This window comes from Dendrobates tinctorius, unplaced genomic scaffold, assembly GCF_039654945.1.
Source record: "Dendrobates tinctorius isolate UK_male_01 unplaced genomic scaffold, ASM3965494v1 ptg000075l, whole genome shotgun sequence".
NCBI classification, from domain to species: Eukaryota; Metazoa; Chordata; class Amphibia; order Anura; family Dendrobatidae; genus Dendrobates; species Dendrobates tinctorius.
This window is the reverse complement of record NW_027361743.1, coordinates 55727437-55755402: the sequence shown is the minus strand read 5'-3', so window position 1 is coordinate 55755402 and position 27966 is coordinate 55727437. Positions and strand designations below refer to the sequence as shown.

Sequence of the window (27966 nt, the reverse complement as noted above, 5' to 3'; positions counted from 1 at the left end):
ATGTCACCACCCCGTTTGCACACCCCTGTATACATGTCACCACCCCCTTTGCACACCCCTGTATACATGTCACCACCCCGTTTGCACACCCCTGTATACATGTCACCACCCCCTTTGCATACCCCTGTATACATGTCACCACCCCCTTTGCATACCACTGTATCCATGTCACGGGCGCACTGTAAACTCGTGACCGCCCCCTGTGGAACGTCACGGTCCCCCTGTATACAAACCCCAGCCTGTACAAGTCACTGCCCCATCTGTATATACGCCCCCTGTGAATTCATCATGGTCTTCTAGTATACACGCCCCCTGTAAATACGCCCCCGCCCCCTGTGTGACATCACGCCCTCTGAATACACGCCTCCTTACATACTCGCCGCCTTACATACGTCACCCTGTGGCAGGAAGCTCTGTGGGTAGAAGCTGCGCACATCAACAACCCGCGCTCGGACGCTACCATCGCGTCCTCCCATAGGGGGGTGTTTTGTGTTGTGCTGTTTGTATCACAAATTGAAGTTCTGCTCCGTTCTTGAGACTCTCGGTCGTACGGTGTAGTGTGCACGCAGCCGGCGCTGTTCCCTCGGTTCTGCCTCTGTGGACGGTTAGCTAGTGCAACAATCGGTAAAAAAAAAGACGCCGTCCTCCCTTCTCCGCTCAGTCTTGCGGACCCGCCCGGAGCGCGCCAAGTTTCTGCTGCTGTGCGGCTCGTACCATGGCGACCAGGAGGAGGAAGCCCGTGTATGCGCCCAGCGACCAGTGGGTGCTCGTAGCTCCAGGTACAGACAGCTGGCGGCATGTGTTCCGTCATAGTGTGCGGTTTTTTTTACTACCGCTTTGTGGCGCAGCTGCAGTGGCCAGGCGGCCGCGACTGGCGGGGTGTCACTACCCTGCAGGAGCTGTGGGGTTCTGCGGCCTTTCCTTGATGATCACAAGTGGCTGGAGAGGAGCGGGTTCTCCATAGCAGCGGTCATTTACAAACTATACTACCGGTCAAAAGTTTGGGGTCACCCAGACAACTTTGTGGTTTCCATGAAAACTCGTACTTTTATTAATCAAATGAGTTGCCAGATGAATTTAAAATCTAGTCCAGACATTGACAAGGTTCGAAAAAAGATTTTTATTTGAAATAATAATTTTCTCCTTCAAACTTTGCTTTCGTCACAGAATGCTCCCTTTGCAGCAATTCCAGCATTGCAGACCTCTGGCATTCTAGCAGTTAATTGGCTGAGGTAATCTGGAGAAATTCCACCCCATGCTTCCAGAAGCCCCTCCCACAAGTTGTTTGGCTTGATGGGCACTTTTTGTGTACCATACGGTCAAGCTGCTCCCACAACAGCTCAATGGGGTTGAGATCTGGTGACTGCGCTGGTCACTCCATTACAGATAGAATACCAGCTGCCTGCTTCTTCCCTAATTAGTTCTTCCATAATTTGGAGGTGTGCTTTGGGTCATTGTCCTGTTGTAGGATGAAATTGTCTCCAATCAAGCGCTGTCCACAGGGTATGGTATGGCGTTGCAAAATGGAGTGATGGCCCCTTTTACCTTGTACAAATCTCCCACTTTACCAGTCCCAAAGCAACCCCAGACCATCACATTACCTCCACCATGCTTGACAGATGACGTCAGGCACTCTTCCAGCATCTTTTCAGTTGATCTGCATCTCACAAATATTCTTCTGTGTGATCCAAACACTTCAAACTTGGATTCGTCTGTCCATAACACTTTTTTCCAATCTTCCTCTGTCCAATGTCTGTGTTCTTTGCCCATATTAATCTTTTCCTTTTATTAGCCAGTCTCAGATATGGCTTTTTCTTTGCCACTCTGCCCCGAAGGACAGCATCCCGGAGTCGCATCTTCACTGTAGACGTTGACACTGGCGTTTTGTGTGTACTATTTCATGAAGCTGCCAGTTGAGGACCTGTGAGGCGTCAATTTCTCAAACTACAGACTCTAATGTACTTGTCTTGTTGCTCAGTTGTGCAGCGGGGCCTCCCACTTCTCTTTCTACTCTGGTTAGAGCCTGTTTGTGCTCTCCTCTGAAGGGAGTAGTACACACCGTTGTAGGAAATCTTCAGTATCTTGGCGATTTCTCGCATGGAAAAGCCTTCACTTCTAAGAACAAGAATAGACTGAGTTTCACTTGAAAGTTTTTTTTTTTTTGTTTTTTTTTCTGGCCATTATGAGAGTTTAATGGAACCAACAAATGTAATGCTCCAGATTCTCAACTAGCTCAAAGGAAGGTCAGGTTTATAGCTTCTCTAATCAGCCAAACTGTTTTCAGCTGTGCTAACATACTTGCACAAGGGTTTTCAAGGCTATTCTAACCATCCATTTGCCGTCTTACACAGTTAGCAAACACAAAGTACCATAAGAACACTGGAGTGATAGTTGTTGGAAATGGGCCTCTATACACCTATGACGATATTGCATCACAAACCAGACGCTTGCAGCCAGAATAGTCATTTACCAGTCTATTTCTGAATCATTTAATGTTAGCTTCATTGGAAAAAACTGTGCTTTTCTTTCAAAAATAAGGAAATTTCTAAGTGACTCTAAACTTTTGAACGGTAGTGTACCAGTGAGAGCTGGCAACTGATTGGCTGCTTTTTTTCACTTATGTTAATAGGGCAGTGATGTCACCAGCTGCACACTTAAGGGCCCTTTACCCATAGTGATATCGCTAAAGCGTCACCGATTTTGTGACGCAGCAACGATATCGCTACATGTGACACTTACCTCCGACCGGCTCCCCCGCTGTCTGTCGCTGATTGCGCGAGATCGGCCTGGTCCATTTCTCGTTTCTTCCTGCTGGCGCCGACGAGCGAGCCATGGGCGCAGGCGGAAGACGTCACCCTCACCGCGTCTGACAGGTGAGTACGACCGCTGCTGCATGTCTAGTGAGATCTGCCTGTTTGGCATCTCGCTAGCGGCCATTTAGCGATGCACGAGCAATCATGACCGGGTCGTATCATGGTCGGGATCGCTGGTGCATCACTAAATGTAACGGGGCCTTTAGGCTCTGGATATGCAGCTTTGTGCCCCCTCCTCCCGTTGCGATCTGTGCTCCCCCCGGTGCGATGCTAAGGGTATTTGCCCACAATTAGGAATTGCTGTGGGTTGGATGCTACGTATTTACGCAGCGTCAAACCACAGCAACTATGTGTTTCAGCATAGTGGATGGGATTTTTAGAAATCCCGTGTGCACTGTGCGTCTTTGTGCACCTGGGGACAGTGACATGTGCTGCGTCTTTCAGATCCGCAGCATGTCAGTTTCTCTTGCAGGTTCGCATGCAGATTTCCCCCCATAGACTTACATTAGTGAGGAAAATCCCCTGTGTAAAAAGCATAAATGCGCTAGTTTGCACAATAGGTGCGGATATTTGGCAGTGTCACAACCGCAGCAAATCCTGAACGTGGGACTGTACCCTGATACATAATAAGCCGAGGTTGCTTCATGAATCAGTATCTAATAACGACCCTCTGGGACGAGATCTGTGCATCATTTATTGTATTCTATGTGAATGAAACACGTCTTGAGAACTTTTTATGTCATTTTTTTTTTTTTCTATTTTATGTTCTTGTTTGTGATGATTTACAGACTGCAGGTTTCTCATTTCTTTATTTCTCATTTCAGATTCGCTTAAAGAAGATGCAAAGAAGCCAAGTGATAAAACGCTGTTTGCCAAGCTCCGCAGTCCCCTGACAGGTGATGATGGTTCTCATTGCCGGTCCTTGCTCTGTTTATCATCACAATGCCCGGACTGACACAGGTCTAGACACATGAGACTTGTGGCTAGTTTGGGCATTGTAGACCGTATAAGGGCCCTGATATACAACTGTGTGAACACAGCCTTTCCGAGAGCCTTGCAGAAGAATGTAACGTTGGTGTCTGTCCCCGCCATTACATACTAATTTCATTCCATCAGAAACTACCGTGCCACGGTGTGCGGGAGCACTATACTGAGGATTGTCCTAACGCCAGAGAAGATAGGCTGCTGGATCTGCTTGTGGTGTAGCCCCATTGACACTTTATGGGGCTAATCATTGGCTTTTTCATGCAGAATCTGTGGATTTATCAGTTTGCTGCATTCTCATTGTTTTGAGTTTATTTATTTTTTTTATTCCTTTACAATTCCATATACATTAAACACAAAAAGATAAGGATTTTTGCCTTTCGGGCAAAATTTATGGAAAACGTGAAAATTTCAAGCTACAGTGACATTTTATCATGACAGCCGAGCATTAAGTAGAAGCAATGCCAATTTCCTCATCTCAAACAATCTATTGAAACAAAATCCAACACCAGTGGTGGGTATACCTCCCAATGAAAAATGTCAATGCCTCTATAACTTATGTGACCTTGAACATCAATTACAGCTTGGCTTGATGACAACATCTATTGTTCACAAGTGGAGTTATTGTCTGCCAAGGGATGACATCTGTCTTTTTAAAGGGCGGCCCTCAGGTCTTTGAGGTTCTGGGGTACAGGGTTACTAACCTCTACACGGCGACTCAGCTGATCCCATAGGTTTTCCATGGGTTTCAGGTCTGGAGAAAGTGCAGGCCACTCCATTTGAGCTCCCCCCCCCCCCCCCAATCTCCAGCAGCCATTCCCTAATGATGCAACCTCGATTACCTGGAGCATTGTCGTCCATTAAGATGAAATTAGGCCTGAGTTGCTTTTGCAGAGGCACAGTGACTGGATTAATGATGTTATTCAGTAGTATTGGCTTGTCACTGTACCATTCACAAAGTGTAGGGCAGTTCTGTATTGACTAGACAACTTGCTCACACTCTAACACCACCACCAAAGGCTCATCTGGTGACAACAATGGCTGAGGCATAGCTCTCTCCTTCACGTCTCCAACATCGTTGTTGGCCATCATTTTTGCTCAGTGTGAGTTGACTTTCAACAGTGAACAGCACTGAGGCTCTCTGGTCCCTCGTCCAGTGTAGATGCTCCCTGGCCCAAGCAAGATGATGAGGACTGTGCCCGGTGGTGTGGTCAGGTACCCTTGCAGGTCATTTAACAGGCAGACCATGATGTGAATGATTTCAAATGGTCTGACATGACACATGGGTACCTCTCGCCTCCCTTAAATGTGCCTGGAGTTCTGTAGCATTCATGATCTGGTTCCGAATGGCATTGTTTACAATGAAGCGGTCATCAATGTGGGATGTGGCCAGAGGTCCACTTCTCTGCCTTTCTATTACTCTTCCAGTCTCTCTGTTACACCCTGCTGATGACTCTGTGACCCTGTAAGCTCAGTGGCCTCTTCGTCTGAGAACATCCTGCTTGAAGCCTCACAATGGCGAGATACAGTTCATCAATTGTTAGGTGTCATCTTGGTCTCATGATGTCAAAATGTGAACAGCATGATGAGGAAGACTGTTGTGAATTTTGCCATTAAGCTCCTTGTTAGAGAACAGCTGTTTGTGCAAAAAGTACTGAAACATTGAACAGTTGGACGTGCACTTAAAAGTTTAGAGACGTCACATTAAGTTCTCCGGAAACGATTAGAGTGCATTTTAGGTTCATCCTGATTTTTCACCCAAAAGCCAAGAGCTTTCCCTATCCCACATGAAGAAGCAGGAAAACATCTGAGAACTCTTGTCTGACATTTCACTACTAATCCCACCCTAATGGTGTCCCTTTAGACGTCTGCCTTCTCATCACTCTCGCTTGCTACTTTTACCAGGACAATATTGTGCAAGTTCCTCATTTAAGCAAAACAAAAATGGGGATCTTGCTTCATACTCTTCCTCCTGCTGTAAACCCCGGGGGGTTTCCCATCATGTCAAATTCCTGCCAACGGCTGCATTTATGTGCAGAAAGTGATTCTCACCTTTAGGGCTCGCTCACCCTGGCGTATAAAATGGAGGGGGTGCAATGCGGGAAAAACAACGCATTGCACTCTGACCAATGTTATTCAATGAAGCAGTGCTCATCTGCTAGGGTTTTTGTATTTTCTCCACTCTAATCGGACTGAGGGAAAAATTGCAGCATGCTTTGGTTGGATGCGAGAATTGTATCACACTCGCCAATGCAAGTCATGGGTGCAAGAAAAATCACACAGTACACATCCATGTATGTGCCACCCGACATTTCATCAGCCAAGTACAGTAAATTTACAGCCAGAACCATCAGTATAGAATAGATAAAATGGCATGTAAAAGGTTTGGCACCACTGCTAAAACAAAAATTGTCCTTTTTTTTTTTTTTATTTTAAAAAGTACAAAAAGGGAAATGGGTCGATGCAAAAGTTTGGGCACTCTTGGAGATTTGTGTGCTCAGATAACTTTGGCCAAGGTTTCAGACCTTAATTAGACTTAGTGTTATGGCTTGTTCACTATCATCTTTAGGAAACGCGAGGTGGTGCAAGATACCCAGCTGTATAAAAACTAAGCCACCTCTAACCTTTTGGCAAAAAGTAGCAGCCACGGGTTCTTCTAAGCAGTTGGCTACCACTCTGAAAATGGTGGAGGCCTACAAAGCAGGAGAAAGCTATAAGAAGATAAAGCCTTTTCAAGTTGCCCTTCCCTCAGTTTGCAAAGTAATTTAAAAATGGCAGTTAACAGAAACAGTGGAGGTCAAGATAAGGTCTGGAAAACCAAGCAAGATTTTATTTAGTGAGAGGCTGTGTGGAGAAAAAAAGGTCACAGAATTTCAGGAAAAAACATCTTGCCTTCCATTAAGCATGCGGTGTGTCAATCATGTTTTGGGGTTGTGTTGCAGCACGTGTAGAGGGAAAAATCGATTCAATGAAATTTCAACAAATTAATAAATAAAATAACACCAGCTATAAAAAAAAAAAAAAAGCTGAAGTTGAAAAAGGATGGCTTCTACAAATGGATTATGATCCTAAACAGACGTCGAAATCCACAATAGGCAGAGGTAGGTGTAAATTGAAGGTTTTACAATGGCCCGCACAGTCCCATGATCTGAACATCATTGAAAATCTGTGGCTAGACCTCAAAATAGCAGTGTACAAGACTACCCAGGAATCTCACAGAACTGGAAGAATTTTCCAAGGAAGAATGGATGAATATTTCAAACAAGAAATGAAAGAATCTTGGCCGGCTGTGATTAAAAAGGGTTTACAAGCTGTGATACTTTCAAAAGGGGTTTCTACTAGGTACTAACCATACAGGGTGCACAAACTTTTGCATCGGCCTATTTTTCTTTTTGTAATTTTTGTCTAAATATTTTTTGCCTAAAATACAAAATAAATGTCATCTTTAAATGTAGGCCTTTTAGAGATCATTTCATCTTCAACTTGCTTAATTGTTCACAATAACAGCAATTTTGAGCCGGTTTGCCAAACTTTTACATGCTACTGTAGATATTTAATGTCACAAGTGCCCTACATATAAACTAGCCCCCTTTACTGCATTTCATGTGGCATTGAAAGGTGTTTAGCCTTATTTAACCTATTAAATAATAACCAGCAAAGGTAAAGCAGACAGCTGCAGGCTTATAGTATCAGTCTGGGAAGGTCCCTGGTTATTGGACCCTTTCCAACCTGAAAATACAAGTCCCTGGAATTGGTGCATCACATTAGGTAATGGTTTATATGATTTAATGTCAGCTTTGTAATGTTCGCTGGCATGAAGCTTATGACATATGACATACATATGACACTCCCTCATTCACCAGTTTATTATTAAAAACAAAAACCCTTGATTGGATGTTTTTTTTCCTTTATAAATTAGTGAAAGATGGCTAGAGTCGGGGGGGGTGTCTTTTCAAATATATATATATATACTAGATGGAGACTCGGGAGGGCTGTAATGTCACGATGGGGGCAGGCTTTAAAGCGTTGAGAATCTCTCCCCCCCCCCCCATGTGCTCACCCACCTATCCACTCTCTTTCCGCATGTGGTGACTTCTCTCGTCTGTGCTCTCTTCTTTGACCTGTCTACCCCATGTGCTAAACCCCCTTGTCTTCTGTTTCTCTCCTTCCTGTGCTGTGTCCTTCCCTCATGTGCTGTCCTGTTTGCTGTCTCCCCCTTGTGCTCTGTCTTTCTCACCCCTGTGTCTGACCGTGTACAGAACATACAGCTCCTGGGCAGGGGAGGAAGCAAAAGACAATACTGACGTTACAGCAGGAGATCGCAGAGGATACATTTTGCGAGGTAAAATATTGTTTAAAAACAGTCAGTGAAATATTTTATCTCACAAAATGAATCCTCTGTGATCCCCTGCTGTAATGTCAGTTGTTATGAATGGGTCACCGAGGAGCAAAACTAAACAAGCTAAGTCACAGAAAACCAGAGAGGTTGGTAACTATGAAGATTGCAGACCCCTGATCCTAACCACACAACTAGCAGCAGCCGTGGAGCGTTCCTACGATGAATCTAGACGCCTCGTCACAGCCGGAGGACTAAATAAGCCTAAAGCAAGGAAAGGGGAAAACTAACTGCCCCAGAGCAGACCCCAAATGAATAGACACCCCCCACACATGTATTGACGGTGAAACAAGATGAAAACACAAACACAGGCAGGAAAATAGGCTGAGCAAACGATGGGGCCCAAACTAACTAGAAAGGACAGGAAAGGAAAGACACTGTCTGCAATCTGCCCAAAAAACCCTACAAAAATAATGTCCAACACTTCTGATAACAAAATTAACCCTGAAGTTCCTAGACTTCTCCCACTATATCAGCACTCTGAAATATTCTGAGACAGAGCAAAAAAGAGGCCAATCTAATAAGGAACAAAAAGCAAATTAGCAAATACAGATAAGAGTGGAAATTCAGCACGGCTCCAGCCGGGGCTGGCTGACCACACAAAAAACTGAATAGACCAACAAAATCAAGTGTGAACATTAGCAGAAACACTTAGATTGAGATGACTGGAACAGAGCTGAAAACCAAGACCTGAAAATCCAGAAGGAATCACCAGCACCAGAATAGGGCGTCGGCTGTCTTAATCCAGTCTGAGATTCCAGAGATCCAATCGTTATCCTCATCATCAGGTGGCAGATCTCTACTAATTAAATCAACCTCACTACCTCCTGTTACCACCAGAGGGAGCCCGGAAGGAGAACTCACAACTGGTAGACCTGAAAATTAGTTCACAACAGTCAGTATTGTCTTTTGCTTCCTCCCCTGTCCAGGAGATGTGGTCTATTCCATATATGGCCAGACACAGACAATTTTTAAAATAAACTTTCGTTCGTGGGAAAACTCTTTTTAATGTGACCTGATTCCTCTGCCTGTAGACACGTCGCGTATCTGCCGCCGGGATCAGCCGAATGATTCACTGCGCCTGCACGAGATTCAACGGTGTTGCGCTGGTGGTACTGCGCAAGAGGCAGTGTGAGTGGTGCGTACAGTGTGTGTGTGTGTGTGTGTGGTGTGACGGTGTTCCGCTGCTGGTACCGCACAATAGGTTGGTGAACTTCCTCATCTTGGAATTCTGGGATACGGTGACATCTAGACAGAACAGGAAATTAAAACATTACTAGGCAATTATATAAATAGATATATATTTTTCTTTCAACTTGCGCCTTTGCAGTACTAACCCCTGGGTTTGATGCCTTCTGACATGAACTCCATAAACAATTACACTGATTGCAACCGTACCAGGGCAATCAGGAAGAACCGGGCCAAGCTCCAGAATTGGCGCATCTTGTGATGTGTCAATTGTGGGGCACCCTCGGGCTTATATTTTTAGGCTGGGAAGGGCCCATTGACCGGGGACCTTCCCAGCCTGATAATACAAGCCCGCAGCTGTATGCTTTACCTTGGCTGATTAAGGAAATAAAGGGGGAGCCTACATTTTTTTTTGTTTGTTTTTTTTCCCAAGATTATTTATTAGGTTAAATAAGGCTAGAAACACCTTAAATAGTAACATAGTAAGGCCGAAAAAAAGACATTAGTCCATCCAGTTCAGCCTATAAAATTCTGTCAGAATAAATCCCCAGATCTACGTCCTTCTAAAGAACCTAACAATAACTGTAAGATACAATATTGTTGCGCTCCAGGAAGACATCCTGGCCTCTCTTGAACTCGTCGACTGAGTTCGCCATCACCACCTCCTCAGGCAGGGAATTCCAGATTCTCACTGCCCTAACTGTAAAGAATCCTCTTCTATGTTGGTGGAAAAACCTTTTCTCCAGATGCAGAGAATGCCCCCTTGTGACCGTCACCTTCCTTGGTATAAACAGATCCTCGGAGAGATATTTGTATTGTAACTTATATACTTATACATGGTTATTAGATCGCCCCTCAGTCGTCTTTTTTCTAGACTAAATAATCCTAATTTTGCTAATCTCTCTGGGTATTGTAGTTCCCCCATCCCTTTTATTAATTTTGTTGCCCTCCTTTGAACCCGCTCTAGTTCCATTATATCCTTCCTGAGCACCAGTGCCCAAAACTGTACACAGTACTCCATGTGCGGTCTAACCAGAGATTTGTACAGAGGCAGTATAATGCTCTCATCATGTGTATCCAGACCTCTTAATGCACCCCATGATCCTGTTTGCCTTGGCAGCCGCTGCCTGGCACTGGCTGCTCCAGGTAAGTTTATCATTAACTATGATCCCCAAGTCCTTCTCCATGTCAGATTTACCCAGTGGTTTACCGTTCAGTGTGTAATGGTGATATTGATTCCTTCTTCCCATGTGTATAACCTTACATTTATCATTGTTAAACTGCATCTGCCACCTTTCGGCCCAAGTTCCCAACTTATCCAGATCCATCTGTAGCAGAATACTATCTTCTCTTGTATTGACTGCTTTACATAGTGTAGTTTGTTATATGTAGGGGGCTTGTGAAATTATGTGTACAGGATAGCTATATGTTCTGTCTACTTATATCTATATTAGATTGCTTTATTAGTTTGAAAACTAGCTTTTAGTTACATAGAGCATTTTAGTATGTAAAAGATGATAAAAACGCATTGCATACGGATGGTAGGTGAGGAAAAATTGGCGCATACCGATTCCACTAATCCAACTTTTCAGGAACAACATTAGAGCTATTTGTTATATGCTAGTGTGGACGAGCCCTTATAGTAAATGAGCTGATGAGCTATGATGTCACTAATGTGAAGACTTACATCGGCTGCAGCATTTTACTGGATTGTCCATGTGCGTGCCGAGGTTTCTCGGGTGAATCCGCCTCAGTAAAACTTCAGAGGATGGTTTCCTGAAGTGGCTTCTCCTACAGTCCTGCTGTCATTCTTGCATTTATCTTTCTTTTGTCTTTCTTTTTATACTGTGCAGTATAGAGCGCGTGGTGTTCCAGTGGAAGCCGCCCAAAGAATGTACATGTCACGTCTATTAACTTCCTCACTGAAGGAACGCAAGACAGAATATGCACTCAGCACATTTTGATAATGCTGTACACTATGTTCATATTAGAGGGCACTTGTGCAGCGCATTTTAGGACCCCTCACAAAGCTGCCACCAGCAGCGACACATTGGGTTCTGTCATAAATAGACATCTTGACTTATCCTCTTAATATGATTGGATAATCATATCTCTATACTTGTCATCTTGTGTATTTATTTGTTGTGTATAATATATATATGTGTGTGTGTGTGTGTGTGTGTATATGTATGTTTGAGATATATATACACTCACACAGTCAAAATTTTTGGTACCCCTCGTTTAATGACAGAAAAACCCAAAATGGTCATCTTGGCTTATCCTCTTAATATGTTTGGATAATCATGTCTCTATGCTTGTCATCTTATGTATTTATTTGTTGTGTATTATATATATATATATATATATATATATATATATATATACACACATATACATACACACAGTCAAAATTGTTGGTACCACTCGTTTAATGACAGAAAAACCCACAATGGTCACAGAAATAACTAATTAGCATCACAGGAGTCTACAGTCTTGGAATCAGTGAGTGGCATGTATAGAGGGCTACAGATACCCCCTGCTGTTTGGTGACATGGTGTGTATCACAGTCAACATGGACCAGAGGAAGCGAAGGAAAGAGTTGTCTCAGGAGATTAGAAAGAAAATTATAGACAAACATGTTAAAGGTAAAAGTTATAAGACCATCTCCAAGAAGCTTGATGTTCCTGTGACTAGAGTTGCACATATTATTCAGAAATTTAAGCTCCATGGGACTGTACCCAACCTTCCTGGACCTGGCCGCAGGAGGAAAATTGATGACAAATCAAAGAGACTGATAATACGACTGGTAACAAAAGAGCCCAGAAAAACTTCTAAACAGATTAAAGGTGAACTTCAAGCTCAAGGAACATCAGTGTCAGATCGCACCATCTGTGATTGTATGAACCAAAGTGGACTTCATGGGAGACGACTAAGGAGGACACCATTGTTGAAAAAAATCTGAAAAAAGCCAGACTGGAATTTGCCAAACTACATATTGACAAGCCACAAAGCCTCTGGGAAAATGTCCTATGGACAGATGAGCCAAAAATGGAACTTTTTGGCAAGGCACATCAGCTCTATGTTCACAGACTGAAAAATGAAGCATATCAAGAAAAGAACACTGTCCCTACTATGAGACGTGGAGGAGGCTCTCTTATGTTCTGGGGCTGCTTTGCTGCATCTGGCCCAGGATGTCTAGAATCTGTGCAGGGTACAATGAATCTCAAGACTATCAAGGGATTCTAGAGAGAAATGTGCTGCCCAGTGTCAGATAGCTTGGTCTCAGTCGCAGGTCATGGGCCTTGCAACAGGATAACAGGGTGGATAAAAATCTTGATTTTTTTAAAAAAATCAAAAAAATCAGATTTTTTTGATTTAAATCAGATTTTTTTGATTTAAATCATTTTTCTTTTCATAGACTTTAACCATCCCAGTAAAATGTCTGTTAAAAAAATAGGTTGTAAATTAATTGCCAGACTTACCACTAGTACTAGGCTCCTGGTGCATAAGAAGCTGTGGGGGTTCATTGACATTAGTTGTATCACTATCAACATCTTCATTTCCCTTCTGGTTGCAGTTTTCATAATGTGATTTCAAACGGCAAACAAGTCCTTGGATATCCTTTTGACAGTATTTGCACTTTGCTCTTGCACCTTTCTTTCCAAGATCTGCTGCTGGCATCTCAACAAAATGAACCCAAATAGGGTCTCTCTTACGACCTGCTGCCATGGCTCACACAGATCACTTATGAAGTTTGATTGTTACTACAGCCTGAGCCAAGCACTGCTGATGTTACTACAGCCTGAGCCAAGTACTGCTGACTATCCAACAAGTTTGGGCATGTCAACTGAATGCAGGGAAAAAGAAACTAAACCAAAACTGAAACCAAGCTAGAAGTGTGGAATTAAAGGGGCAGTATGAACAAAATGTGGAGGCTATTAATAGTTTATACAATTAAGACATGCTGCTTTTAAACACCTACCTATTGCCATATAGTAAAACAAAAAAGATTTTTACTTACTTTGGGGTCCCCCCCTCACCCTGGCGTTAGATCGTTGCCCCTAGTTTCGTCCGTGTAACTATGGGCGCACATGCACACTGCTCTCACTTCTCATTTTAATCGTGATTTATATTAAAAAAAAACCTTTTGATTTAAATCAGTGATTTAAATCATGATTAAAATCGATCCGATTTAAATAGAAAAAAATCTTTTGATTTAAATCGTGATTTAAATCATGATTTAAATCGGCGTGATTTAAATCAATCCACCCTGCAGGATAATGACCCAGAACACACAGCTGAAAACATTGGATTATTCTGAAGTGGCCTTCTATGAGCCCTGACCTAAATCCTGTTGAGCATCTTTGGAGAGAGCTGAAACATGCTGTCTGGAAAAGGCAACCTTCAAACACGAGACATCTGGAGCAGTTTGCTCTTGAGGAGTGGGCCAAAATACCTACCGAGAAGTGCAGAAGTCTCATTGACAATTACAGGAATCATTTGATTGCAGTGATTGCCTCAAAAGGTTGTGCAACAAAATATTAAGTTAAGGAAACCATAATTTCTGTCCAGGCCTATTTCATGAGTTTTTATTGTTTTTAAAATTCTGTGGAAGCATGATTGGAAAGCAATGTCTGACTTTCATTTGTTCATTTTCATAGATTTTTGATTTATTACTTTTGTCAGATTGAAGTTATTTGTCACTATTGTGGGTTTTTCTGTAATTAAACAAGGGGTACCAACAAATTTGTCCACGTGTGTGTGTTTATAAAATATATATAATATATTTATTCTGAATTGACCAGTCTTTTCTATATTTTTGACAATCATATCCAACAAATTGATTTCTGCACCAGGATCACTTTACTTAAGGTGTGCCTTTTTCTGAGTGTCTATTTTTGGACTATTTCATCCAAATTCCATCCTATTTCGTTATGCATGTACATTTTTAATCATTTTTTTTATAGACTTTTGTTGTGCCTTGTTCCTAATAAATGTTAAATATTTTCTAAAAAATGAAAAATAATAAATATATTGGGTGTGCACACATCTTTTCCCTGTCTTTTTTTTTTCTCCCCAATTCACAATGCTCCAAGCAATGTCTCTCCTTGTGTTTGTATTTGTCCTGCGACAATTGCATAAAATCATCATGACGTATGCATGCACAATTGTGTTTCTATGGACTGCAATTGCAATTATGCAAAGTCCATGGAGTTCAGCATAGGCTGATCAGAGACATGTTGGCGTCAGAACTTGGTTCGGTCAGCAATGTTTGAACGGTTGACGTTGTATCCGTGATCCCAAACCCTGTGACTTGGTGCCGGTACTCAAATTGTGCAGGGTGGCTAACTATGGTCTCTTCTACTTTTTATAGATAAAGGAGCCATGTTTTTATTTATCAACTCTGGACAACAGGTCTGTGAAGTGAAAGCTTTCCAGGAAGAGTTTCGGTCATGGTTTATTGGTCAGACAGTACAAGAAGGTATATAGAATAAAATTCAGCTTTTCTTTATCATATTAATACAGTAAATTCAATCACTGCTAAAACCAGAATTAATATCGGACACTAGAATTCTTGACTTCCAGGCTAAAAGGATTATTTAACCAGGCAAAATATACAGAAGGTCATTTAGACTCTTTGCCACCTTGGTCTCCACCACTTTTCCCAGTTACTTGCCAGTCTCCACTATCTGCTTAAGCAATGGTATCCTGGATATGCTACTGCTTCTGCCAATCGGTGGTTGTGGGTCATCATTGTGACCAATGATTGGTTGCAGCAGTCATATGTCCAGGACAGGGAAATCATCTCTGATCAGAAAATGAAGACCGGCGATGACCCATAAACCTCATGCATAGTGACATGGTATTAGTAAAGTGAGCATAGTTTAGTTTGGTATTTTCAACCATTTAGAACGGTTTTAAAAATAGTTGACTAACCTATTGTTTCAACAGTCGTCAAGAAGAGAAAAAACTCTCCTTTCTTAGATAAAAATAACCATCCATGCCACCAAATAGTGCTCCATTAGAACTTCTTGCTTCATTCACTTTAAAGGAAATAAGCAAGGCAAGAACACACACACACACACACACACACACACTGAAATACCTTGCTACCCCCAGGCAGGAGGACAGCACACAGTCCTTCTTGAGACACTTGCAAACATTTATCAAGCAATTTACCAAAGTTTTTGGCTCAAGCCAAGTTCTAAAATCTTGAAAAAAGTCCCACATTTCTGCACATTGCTTGACAAGAGTTGAAAAAGTGGTCATGGAGTATCAGGAGGGTGCGCCAACCAAGTTTTTGTCAGTTGATATATCTATTCCAAACAAGTCTGGGACTTTGGCACAAATCTGCACCTGTTGAGGAGGTGTGGAGCCTCTAAACTGCACCAAACTTAATTTGGCGTGTCTTCTCAGAAGTTTGACGCTATTAAATACTGTCATTTTATTTTCGTATAAAACACCAAGCTTGATAAATGTGGCCTGCGGTCTTCCTAATTGGGTGTATGTAGGACACATTGACAATCTAAGATCTATAGGGAATGTAAAGTATTTTCTTAGTTTTTGTATGCGTGAGCCCGTTGGGACATTTTTTTTTCATATTCTGACTTAAAATGACTCATCCAAGTATCATTTTTCTAGTTTTAGTTGCAATAATTTTCTTATGCAATTTTGACTTGTGATCATTTCTAGATGGCAGATTACTGTATGCAACCCCAGTGGATCCTCTGTATTTGGCGTTGTACTATCTGATCAAAGCTGACAAAGAGGTACAGTGTCATCCAGCTTTGTCACTGAAATTTTAGCAAAAAGAAAAATGACTTGCGCTTTATTATTAACCATGTGAATATTGGTGCAAAGGAAAAAGGAGTTATAACCACTTGCTGCTTTCATTTCCCCATGGGCCTCTGAGAAATGATTGGTGCATATTGCCATGGCCAGATGCATCACTTTTTCTTTCATTATACATGTCCACCAATTCTTGATTTATGATATGTGACTACTAAACAGAAAACCTTTTTGTTATGGCTGACTTGTCTCAATTTTATCTTGTATGGTGGACCACTTATAAGTTCTCATTCACTCTCATCTTCGTTGCATTAACTTAAAGGGGTGCCAGGGCTGTGGAGTTGGTAAGTCAAACCTCCGACTCTTCAATTTCCATGACTCCACCAAAATGGGCTCCGGCTCCAACTCGACAGCCCTGGTTTGAAACCCGAGTTTACGCCTATTTATTCATCTGCAAAAGTCCAGCCCTGCCTACTGTAGCTGGTGAGGTTTTCTGTATTAACTAGATAATAATAATGACACTTAATTTTTTTTTTTTTTTTTTTCAAAGCAAGGGAAATTTCAGCCTGCAGAACAGATCGTGGTAGATGAAGAATTTCCATCATGTAACTTGTTGCTGCAGTGCACACAGGTAGCACAATCACTCCATCATGTTACAGAAGAAAAAGGTAACGACATCTAAAGCTAATTTACAAAGTCATCAAGATGCGCATCTAAGAATCTGAAACCCAAAGTTGCCTCGCACTTACATCTGAACCACAAGCATGTGCCACGTGGCAGTTTTTGGCCATTTGCATAAAAAAAATGTTTTTTCTAAGGGACATCCTCTAGACTAGAAATACTTACACGTGCTGCTTTTCTGGCATTTTTATGCTTTGATTTACACATAAATGCAATAATTCTGAAAAATTTACCTAGAAGCGCCTCTGTTCTTCACAAATCTGCTTCGTTTAACCATGATTTGCTGTAGCCGCAGTGCTTTATGCATGTTGTTACATAGCTTGTCTTGTGTGAGCGCAGATCCGGGGCTGTAGGAAGCACTGGACTATAGGGAGGATACCGCTATTATATTTACTATGGATTTCTGTACTGTCACGCTTCTCCCCCAGACTAAGAAGAATATCTTTGTTTTGTTCTTGATTTTCTTAACTAGAAATTGGCAGCAAGAAATTTTACAGGTACAGCAAAGAAAAGACCCTTTCATGGCTGAAGAAAAAGGTGACATTGTATTTTAAAAAAGTAAAATTCTGACTTAAAGGAGCCCTGTCATCATGTTTTCTCTACTTAAGCTAAAGCCTTTAAGGTTTATTACTGTAGTCCATCAACCTGTGTATATAAGCCCCCAACTCCCTCTCCAGATCGTAGAAATACCTTGTCTAAGTCTCCCACGCTGATCCTGCCCAATGGGCGTCTGTGATCTAGAGTCTTCACCACCTCTATTGGCAGAATTGCCATCCTCCTGCCTTGATTGATGTGGATGATGCGTCTGTCATCCCTGCAAATCTTGCGCCTGTGCAGTTTAAACAGTGGCAGAGCAAACTTCTATAATGCGCCAATTTAACTTTTGGTTAATAGGTGCGAGTTGGTGATCAGCGAGCGTGCTCAGATAAGGTGCTATCAGAGCATGCTCGTGTGCTAACAGTGTCTCTTCAGCATGCTTGAAAAATATGTTCAAGCCCCCTGCACCTGCATGTCTCGTGGCTGTTAGACAGCCGCAACACATCCAGGGATTGCCTAACACACAAGCAATTCCCGCATGTGATGCCGCTGACTAATAGCCGTGAGACATGCAGGTGCTCGAACATATTATTTGAGCACGCTGAAGGCACTCAGATAACGCCTTATCTGAACACGCTCGCTCATCACTAGTCCAGTGCATTACAGGACTTTGCTCTGCCCTGTATCGGTGGGCTTGACCATCTTTAGTCTGTGTATTAGAGGCCTTTATTCCACCTTCTTGCAAGGAAGGTCTTTCAATAATCATTATGGAATCTCCAGAATCTAGTCAGCACAATGAACATTTTGAGTGCATTAATGTGTTATGGAATTCTGTTTCTTTAGGTTGATCAGACTGTTAAAGTACTAAAGGGCAGTGACATATGTGTGGGTGGAAGCACGCAGTCTGCCAGCTACATTCGGATTAAACAAGAATCTGACATAAAAGAAGGTGCGTGCCTGTTCCCATAATGTCCTTGCTGAGCTTTTGTAAAATGACAAATCTCGTGTTCCTGAATGGCAAACTGCATGGAAAGTAACTTTATACATTATTACGTGTAGCTCTGATAGATTATTAGCGTTACATTCAGTGCTGTGGAGTTCGTAAGCCAAACCTCCGACTCCTGAATTTCCCTCACTCTGACCTTACAGCCTTGGTCACGACTGAGCATATACATAAAGTGCAGCACAGATTCATCTCCACTAACAGCCGAGATCAGGAACAGAACAGACATTTATAGGACATTTCATAACTTCCCCAAATTCTTATGAAAACATTTACAGCTTGTCATGCATTGTACTACTCTACCCAATGTATTACCGTATTTTTCGGACTACAAGACATTTTTTTTTCTCCAAAATGTGGAGGAAAATGGGGGGGGGGGGTACGTCTTATAGTCCTATGTACCGACTCTGGCTATGGTGGGGAGGTGGGGGAGCGTTTTCGGCAGAGCAGTGGGTCACAGAGGAAGGAGCCGGCTGCTACAGCTAATTCCTGTGCCCACTGCTAAAGAGACATTAATATTCACTGCAATCCACGCCCATGGGCGTGAAGGGCAATGAATATTCGTTTCTCTTTAATGGCATCTTGGTATGATTGACCCCCATCCCAGTCCTGGTATGATTGATCCCATCCTTTTCTTATCCTGGTATGATTGGCCCCAACCCCCATCCTGAAATGCATGGCCCCATCAGAAAACATAAACAACAAACAAACAGTACACTTACCTTACCTTCCCAACGCTCCCTCGTAGCGTCTTGCTCCGATGCCAGCAACTGCTTAATGCTTGTAAGCAGCGCATGTCAGGGGCGTCATGTGCTGCTTGCAAGCCGAAGGGCAGCTGCCGGAATACTCAATGCTCTGCATGCCGGGCCTGTGTGAGCAGAGAGTATTCATTGCTCTCTAATGAGCAATGAATCCGGAAACTTCCTGCTGATGTCAGCGGTCACGTGTGCTGAGAAATGAATATTCACCCCATTCCATGAATATTCATTTATCTTGAGTATCGGCACACGTGACCGCCGGCAGCAGAAGGAAGGCCCCGACTGACACTTTGCTCGTTACAGAGCACTGAATACTCAATTCTTTGCGCGCACTGAGGTCACGGCATGGAGAGCATTGAGTATTCCGGCAGCTGCCCTTCAGCTTGCAAGCAACACATGACGTCCCTGACATGTGTTGCTTACAAGCATTAAGCAGCTGCTGGCATTGGAGCAGTACGCTGCGAGGGAGCGCCGGCAAGGTGTAATGGTGTTTTTTTTTTTTTATGTTTTCTGATGGGGCCATTCTTACCAGGTTAAGGGTGGGGCCCTGCATACCAGGATAGGGATGGGACCATGCATACTAGGATAAGATGAGGGTCATATCAGGATAGGAATGAGGGTGACCATTCCTACAAGGATAGGGATGAGGGGGGGAGCCACGCATACCAGGGTAGGGATGAGGGGGGGAGCCACGCATACCAGGGTAGGGATGAGGGGGGGGAGCCACGCATACCAGGGTAGGGATGAGTGGAGGCATATATACCAGTATAGGAGATATTAAGTACAGAATTGTCCACATTTTTTGCTTCAATTTTCCTAATTTCCTCCTCTAAAACCTAGGTGCGTCTTATGGTCCGGTGCGTCCTATAGTCTGAAAAATACGGTATTTTCCTCATGTAAAATCTTTCAGCGTTTTTGCAGCGTTTTTTAACCCATTCCAATTAATAGGGAAAAGTTTGCTTGTAAAAAATATCTTACGCAGAAATTTTCCTGCCAACACTTGAGGTAAAAAAAAAAAGATATAAAGAGACATCTGCTCAGTTATATAATCAGGCATTTGTGTCAATTCGGCAAATATTGTCTGAAACTCTTCTCACTGGTCTGAGATTTCCCAAAGCTTCATAAACTGGATCATGTTATGTTTGCACTGATACAATCCACCCTGTGTAAGAATGCCAGGTCACGCTAAGGTGAGGAAGGCTCCTTGTTCCTTTAATCCAAAGTTAATTCCTTATGTAAAAGCCGCATAACGTCTTCAGCTAAGTAGAAGAAATGTAGAAAAGTCCAAGCTATTGACCATAGAGCAAGGTGTTTAATATGAAGATTTTTGTATTTTTTTCATTCCATCTTTTGAAAGCTTGCACTTTTCATATATCACTGTAGCTGACGCTTTGACTGTGCAGAGATTTATTGGCAGATCTGTTTTATTGGATATGGATGAAGGAGGTTCGCAGTATCATTTAATATCTGGCACCATAACATGGAGGGGGTCATTTTCATCTCCACTATGGTTTGATTTTGCTTGCCTGTATAGTAATATTGGCAACAGTGATAAGGGAGAGTGGTGGAAAGATTTTCCTCTTTGTATTTCCCAGAAGAGTATAGATCCAAATAAATAGGCATATGACCTTATACAGAGGTGGTTCCATATAGGACACGTCACACTCACTCAGCAATTTTTGGGGCTTCCATAGAAATGAATGTTGAGTGCTGCGCGAGCACAGATTTCTTTCCGTTTCTCAGAATGCGCACCTGGACCCTGTTCTCCATTCTTGAGAGCTGCAGCTATGAGACATTTATGGCTTATCCTATATACATGTCTTTAAAGAAGCATTGATCCTCCCAACAACGTTTTTTATTCTCTTAATATATTTTAGTCGTCATATTATTTAGCACTGTGTACTTACAATTGCTCATTTTTCTTTTCTACACAGATAATTCTTCTTTTTCCATTAGGTCTATGACATCAGGTGATTAAAAACAGAGTTTAGAAGGGTTCAGCCAATCAATGTAGAAACAGGAGATCAGTCCCTGTATGACTCATGAGTCACTACAAAAGTCGCTGGCAGGGGAAGGTGGGAGAAGTTGGGTCAGGAGTTGAAGAGGGGAATGATTTCTGCAGGGACAAAAGACTTCCTTTTTCTACATAGAGCAGAGAATAGAGAAGAATTAGCTGGGTAGAAAGGCAAAATGAGCAATTGTAAGTACATAGCGCTATATAATATGATGACTGCAATATATTAAGAGGGTAAAACCTTTGCTGGGAGGAGGAGTACTTCTTTAAACATGCCAGATGGGACATCGCCTTTTGAGGTTGTGCTCGTACTTCATGTGTAGGAGCTTCACATAGAAACTGCTTGCATCATTTTAGTTTTGTCTCCTTCCGTTTTTCCAGAGGACTATATGCGGTATGCTCATGGACTGATTTCAGAATACATTCCCGAAGATCTTCGCAGCGAACTGTCTGCACATTTAAAGTAAGGTGACACGCTGCTTCTGGCATCAATGTAAAGAACAGTATGTATGAGTCCTACTCCGCTAGGAATGAGGTTCTGTTTTCAGTGTTCACAAAAACGTTTTTTTTTTTTTTTTTGCATTTTTTAATAGATGGACCTCTATCTTATCAAGGCCTGGTTCATTCTGTGCACCTTACTGATGTTTTTACACTTTTATTTTTTAAGCAAGAATACACGGCAGTCGGATGTTAAATTTGAGTTGGGTTTTGGGTGTTTTTTTTCTCACACACAGTACCTCTGCGCGATTATTTTATGTAATGAATAGAAATTCTTAATATGACTGACTTGCCTTATTTAATCCTGCCAACATTACATTATAGCCCGCGGTGAATCTTCAGCAAGATCCCCCTGTAATATGTGAACTTTGCTAAATTGGACTAATACGTTAGCTGCTATATTTAAAGCATAGAAGCAAATTGTACCAAAGGTTTTCAGCTCACCGTTTTAGCCTAACCTCACTTCTAAAACCGTACTTTGACGCCTCTGAATTATTCCAAAACACTGTGCTTACTGTATACAGTGCTGCCACCAGGCAACTTCTTCTCAATAGTAGTCATAGCACAGTGATAAATATCATATACAAACTTGAATTTTTTCTGTTAGTGGGAACGCAGCCTAAAGGATCTATCAGTTTTTGGTGAAATTTTCTTTATGTCCCGTATTTAAGAAAAAATGCAAGTAACCTATTTTACTTAATTGGTGCAGAAACCTCAAAAACTCACCAAATGCTCATCATGGCACCGTAGCCTTAAAGGGAATCTGTCACCCTTTTTAGCCCCTATTGGCTGCCGGCATAGACATCGGGGGCTTATCTACAGCATTCTGTAATGCTGTAGATAAGCCCCCGATGTAACCTGAAAGAGAAGAAAAACACGTTATATTATACTCACCGGGGTGGGCGGTCCGGTCCGATGGGTGTCGCCGTCCCGTCCGGCGCCTCCCTTCTTCATACGATGACGTCCTCTTCTCCTGTCCTGTAATGGCTCCGGCGCAGGCGCATTGCTCCACCCTGTTGAGGGCAGAGCAGAATTCTGCAGTGCGCAGGCGCCAGACCTCTCCCGACGCCTGCGCACTGCAGGACTCTGCTCTGCCCTCAACAGGGCAGAGCAGTGCGCCGGAGCCATTACAGGACGGGAGAAGAGGACGTCATCGTATGAAGAAGGGAGGCGCCGGACGGGACGGCGACACCCATCGGACCGGACCGCCCACCCCGGTGAGTATAATATAACGTGTTTTTCTCTTTCAGGTTACATCGGGGGCTTATCTACAGCATTCTGTAATGCTGTAGATAAGCCCCCGATGTCTGTGCCGGCAGCTAATAGGGGCTAAAAAGGGTGACAGATTTCCTTTAAAGAAAACCTTTCACAATTTTTTGTAAACTGGACATCCTATGTAATGATACTAAGATAAGACTGTCACTTTCAAGCAGAAAACAGGCGTGTACAGGTGCATACTATTCACTGTCTCTTTCCTCATGTGCAGGCATTGCAGGACCTTAGCTGTTAGTGGTCGGAACCATGGATACCTAACTGTTACTTCATCAGTGGTGGTAACTATGGATACCTAAGGTCCTGCAATGCCTGCACATGAGGAAAGAGACATAGTGAATCAGAATAACTATACTACAATTCTAATGGAGGTATTTTCTACTATTATTATTTTTCCACCTACTACATATTGGGATAGGATCATGGAGATGTGAATACCACTGTAACTTACCATATATACTCGTGTATAAGCCGACCCCCATAATTTTGCCACAAAAAACTGGGAAAACTTATTAACTCGTGTATAAGCCTAGGGTGGAAAATGCAGCAGCTACTGGTAAATTTCAAAAATAAAAAGATACCAATAAAAGTAAAATTAATTGAGACATCAGTAGGTTAAATGTTTTTGAATATCCATATTGAATCAGGAGCCCCATATAATGCTCCATACAGTTCATGATGGGCCCCATAAGATACTCCATACAAAATACACCCCATATAATGTTGCACAAAGGTTAATAATGGCCCCATAAGATGCTCCGTAGATTATGCCCCCATAAGATGCTCCGTAGATTATGCCCCCATAAGATGCTCCGTAGATTATGCCCCCATAAGATGCTCCGTAGATTATGCCCCCATAAGTTGCTCCGTAGATTATGCCCCCATAAGATGCTCCGTAGATTATGCCCCCATAAGATGCTCCGTAGATTATGCCCCATGAGATGCTCCGTAGATTATGCCCCCATGAGGTGCTCCGTAGATTATGCCCCCATGAGATGCTCCGTAGATTATGCCCCCATGAGATGCTCCGTAGATTATGCCCCCATAAGATGCTCCGTAGATTATGCCCCCATAAGATGCTCCGTAGATTATGCCCCCATAAGATGCTCCGTAGATTATGCCCCCATAAGATGCTCCGTAGATTATGCCCCCATAAGATGCTCCGTAGATTATGCCCCCATATGATGCTCCGTAGAGTATGCCCCCCATATGATGCTCCGTAGAGTATGCCCCCCATATGATGCTCTGTAGAGTATGCCCCCCATATGATGCTCTGTAGAGTATGCCCCCCATATGATGCTCTGTAGAGTATGCCCCCCATAGGATGCTCTGTAGAGTATGCCCCCCATAGGATGCTCTGTAGAGTATGCCCCCCATAGGATGCTCTGTAGAGTATGCCCCCCATAGGATGCTCTGTAGAGTATGCCCCCCATAGGATGCTCTGTAGAGTATGCCCCCCATAGGATGCTCTGTAGAGTATGCCCCCCATAGGATGCTCTGTAGAGTATGCCCCCCATAGGATGCTCTGTAGAGTATGCCCCCCATAGGATGCTCTGTAGAGTATGCCCCCCATAGGATGCTCTGTAGAGTATGCCCCCCATAGGATGCTGCAAAAAAAAGACATACTCACCTCTTGTCGCTGGGGGCCAGGTGCTGGTGTCACCGCTGGCTCAGGACCCCGGCACCTGAGATATCCACCTGTCCCTGTTCAATCGCTGCTCGTCGCTGTCTGCCGGGTCCTCTGTCAGTGACTGTTCAGGCAGAGGGCGCGGAGCGCACTAACCACATCATCGCGCCCTCTGCTGCCTAAACGTCACTGACAGAGGACCCGGCAGACAGCGGCGAGCAGCGTTGGAACGGGGACAGGTGATGCATATACTTACCCCCTCCTCGCGCGGTCTCTGCAGCCTCCCACCTCTTCTACCACGGTCTCCCTTCCTTCAGCGGTCACGTGGTACCGCTTAATAAAGTCATGAATAAGTCATGATCCTGACCCTATGCTTTTGTATTGAAGCACCTTATGAGCATGTGCACATGTTATTTTGAAGGAAGGGGGAGCTGTGTCATCACCTTTTGTGAGTGCTGGATCCTGTGTCATCAGCTGTGCATAGAGGTGTTGGCCTGACATTGTAATCCTGTCTCTAATGAGCATTTCTGAAAGCTCTTCCTGAAATGACAAGAAGTAAGAGTCTAAAAAAAAATCCCCAGTGGCCAGTGTGAAATAGCAAGATTATTTTTTTTTATTTCTATAGCGTCAACCTATTCCGCAGCACTTTTCAATTCAGAGGGTACTTGTACAAACAACATAACACATTACAGAGTAGCACATGGTCCAACACCCTGCATACAATCTGAGAATAAAAATTGATATGGTAAAAAAAAAACCTGTAGTCTACCAGGGGTGGCTTTTTCCATTAGCGCTTGTAAGCACTGCTCTGCAGATTACTGTATCCGGTCCTCCTCCATGCCCTCTGCTGATAAGTGCTGCAGAGGAGAGCTGCCTCTGCTTGCAGCATTGATGGTGCACAGTTTGGGCCATCAGCACAACAATGCCACATCAGGAGCATATCGACCCCTGGGAATCCGGAAGGCAGGAGAGCCATGCCCTCCTGTTCAGCACTGAGACAGACCCTTTAATTATTTGACAAAACAGCCACTGTTAGAAGTTTAACAAGATACTGATGCTTCCTTTTTATGTCCTTGTGCTTTTCAGTCTTCCAGATGTCTCCAGTCCAACCCCAGAGCCACCAACAAAGGTAACTACTTGTGCACCGCACCTTCCTGCTTTACTGCTGCTTGCATTTCCATTAATCAGGACTAACTCTTTCCTGATAATTTGCACTAATACCTTTTTATGCAAAAGTTTATTTTTGGGTTTTAGTATAACTCCTAAAGCTAGTTTGCATTTAGTTGGCAATGGATAAACTGGGAAGCAGGAGGGGAATGTAAGCAGGAAGATGTCTGACGAGCCTCTCTGGTGGGTGGATTCCTCTGTATTCAAGATGTTGGGAGCATCTTAAATACAAGGCCTCTTGCATATCTTCACAGAGAAACCTATATTTTTGGGACATTTCTTGATGAGTTAAGTTTCTCTGATTGCTGAATGTACTCATTCCCCGGATGGGAACTAGAACTTAGTCCAATCATGTTGTCAACTTAACAAGTGGATTTTTTTCCCTCCCTCCTGGACTTTTATGTAAAAATATACTGAGTACGTTCCCCCATCTAAATTTGCAGAAACGGAAAGTGTCTGACAAGCCTGTGGAAGCAGAAGAGGACTACTCAAAATATAATTCAAATGACAAAGGCAAAAAGGTGGGCATGTTTTCCCTAAAACTCCTAGTTTCCAACGAATACAGGAAGATTTTAAGTAAAATACACTTTTCTTACACCAGATCAGGGCAGCTACGTTTATTTCCTTGAATAGTTCTGGCGCTTTTCTATCTGTGATTGCCTTTTGCTTCTTACTGCTTATCTTATGTCTGTCTAATGTGGGGGCCCTTTTTTGTGTTATATTCAGAGCTGTGGAGTCGGTTAGCCAAACCTCTGACTCAAACTCCTCAATTTCCATGACCCCGACTTCACCAAAATGGGCTCCGACTCCTCAGACCTGACTGGTGAGATCACTGTTGCGTCACAAAACTTGTGACTCAGCAGCGATCTCGCTGTGTGTGACGGGGACTTAAGTCAAAACTAGGGAGTACAACAGATAGTCAAAGACAAAGTCCGGGGTCAGATACCTGAAGTCAGAAGAGCGTCGAAAGCAGAAGCGATAATGCACGAGAATTGTCACAACAGATTCAACGTCGTAAACAAAATCAGAAGTTAGACACAGAGCAAGTGCACACACGCCTACACAACTGACAATCTGCTGCTCACAGCAAGCCAACTAAATGCCTAGCAAATCATTTGAGAATGGGCAGCACCTGGGGAAACACCACTCGCAGTCTAGACCAGATTGAGCAGCAGGACTGTCAATCAAAATGCTGACAGCCCAGCACACCCCAGGATCAGATTGGATGACTGGACTGTAACTCACAAAACAGACAGTGCAGCACTCTCCAGATTCCATTGGGGTGGCTGAGCTGTCACAGCGTGCCTAGACCACAGTCAATCATGAAACCGTGACACTATGGAGCTATTCACATGTCAGTGTTTTTTTTTTTTTGTGGCCACAGTCAGGAAAAAACAAAATTGCAGACACATGTCTGTTTTTTTTTAAATGACCCATGCAAGTCTATGGATAGTTGAAAATTATAAAGTGCACAAAGATGGCATTTTGCCATCCATGCATTGTCAGCGATTAACATTGTAGTGGGTAGGAGAATCTTTGCAGTTTATTTTTCATTAGTGAAAATCACTGATGGTAAAAAATGACGCAATGACCAAATACTGATGGACAGTCAATATTTTTGTGCATGGGAAAAATCATGGCTGTCTGAGTGAAGGCTTTTAGCTAGAGAAAAAGGCATTTGGGGATCTTACAATTTAAATATTACATTTTTTTCGTTTACATGATACTAAACATTACAATTTCCCTTGTTTTGTGTGTGACCAGAGCTGGTGAGTAGTAGCCAGTTCACACGTAGCGCTTTTTATTTTCTGGTTTGCACCGAGTTAGAAATCACTGCGCAGAAAATAATCCAGGCGATTGATCTACACAGTGCTCGAGCACACGGAAGCACATTAGTTATGTTAAAGTCATATGTGAGTAGGAAACCAAACGGGAAGATGCTGCTGTGAAATAAGTTGTCAAGTTTCTTATTGTTCATTGACAAACTGAAATTTGTGCTGCGTTTTATGGACCCGACAGAATGCTTAATTTGGGAAAACTGTATTCACTGTGTTTTCAATTCACAGACTAATAGTAAGATGACGGCAGCTCAGAAATCCCTGGCTAAAGTGGACAAAAGTGGAATGAAAAACATATCGTCTTTTTTTAGTCCAAAGCCAAAAACCTCAAAATAAGAAGAATGAGACCGTTATATGGAAATTCACTGCTTTTTATTTAATAAAAAAATATTGTTTTGTTA

At 42.9% G+C, this 27966-nt stretch overlaps 1 protein-coding gene across 4 annotated transcripts; it reads left to right on the top strand.

Annotated features, from left to right (window-relative positions):
* Window positions 1–396: 396 nt before the first annotated feature.
* RNASEH2B (ribonuclease H2 subunit B) lies at window positions 397–27966 on the top strand. Of its 4 annotated transcripts, none has more exons than XM_073583319.1 (11): window positions 399–779; window positions 3638–3709; window positions 14756–14863; window positions 16075–16151; window positions 16721–16838; window positions 17324–17388; window positions 18232–18337; window positions 21545–21626; window positions 25647–25689; window positions 26171–26248; window positions 27794–27966. In XM_073583319.1, exons 1-11 carry the CDS (start codon window positions 716–718, stop codon window positions 27899–27901), a joined length of 921 nt encoding a protein of 306 aa, XP_073439420.1. In that variant the 5' UTR covers window positions 399–715; the 3' UTR covers window positions 27902–27966. The 4 variants fall into 4 exon arrangements, with proteins under 4 accessions (XP_073439422.1, XP_073439420.1, XP_073439421.1 ...); XM_073583320.1 differs by lacking the exon at window positions 399–779 and adding an exon at window positions 1455–1503; XM_073583322.1 differs by lacking the exon at window positions 399–779 and adding an exon at window positions 14238–14253.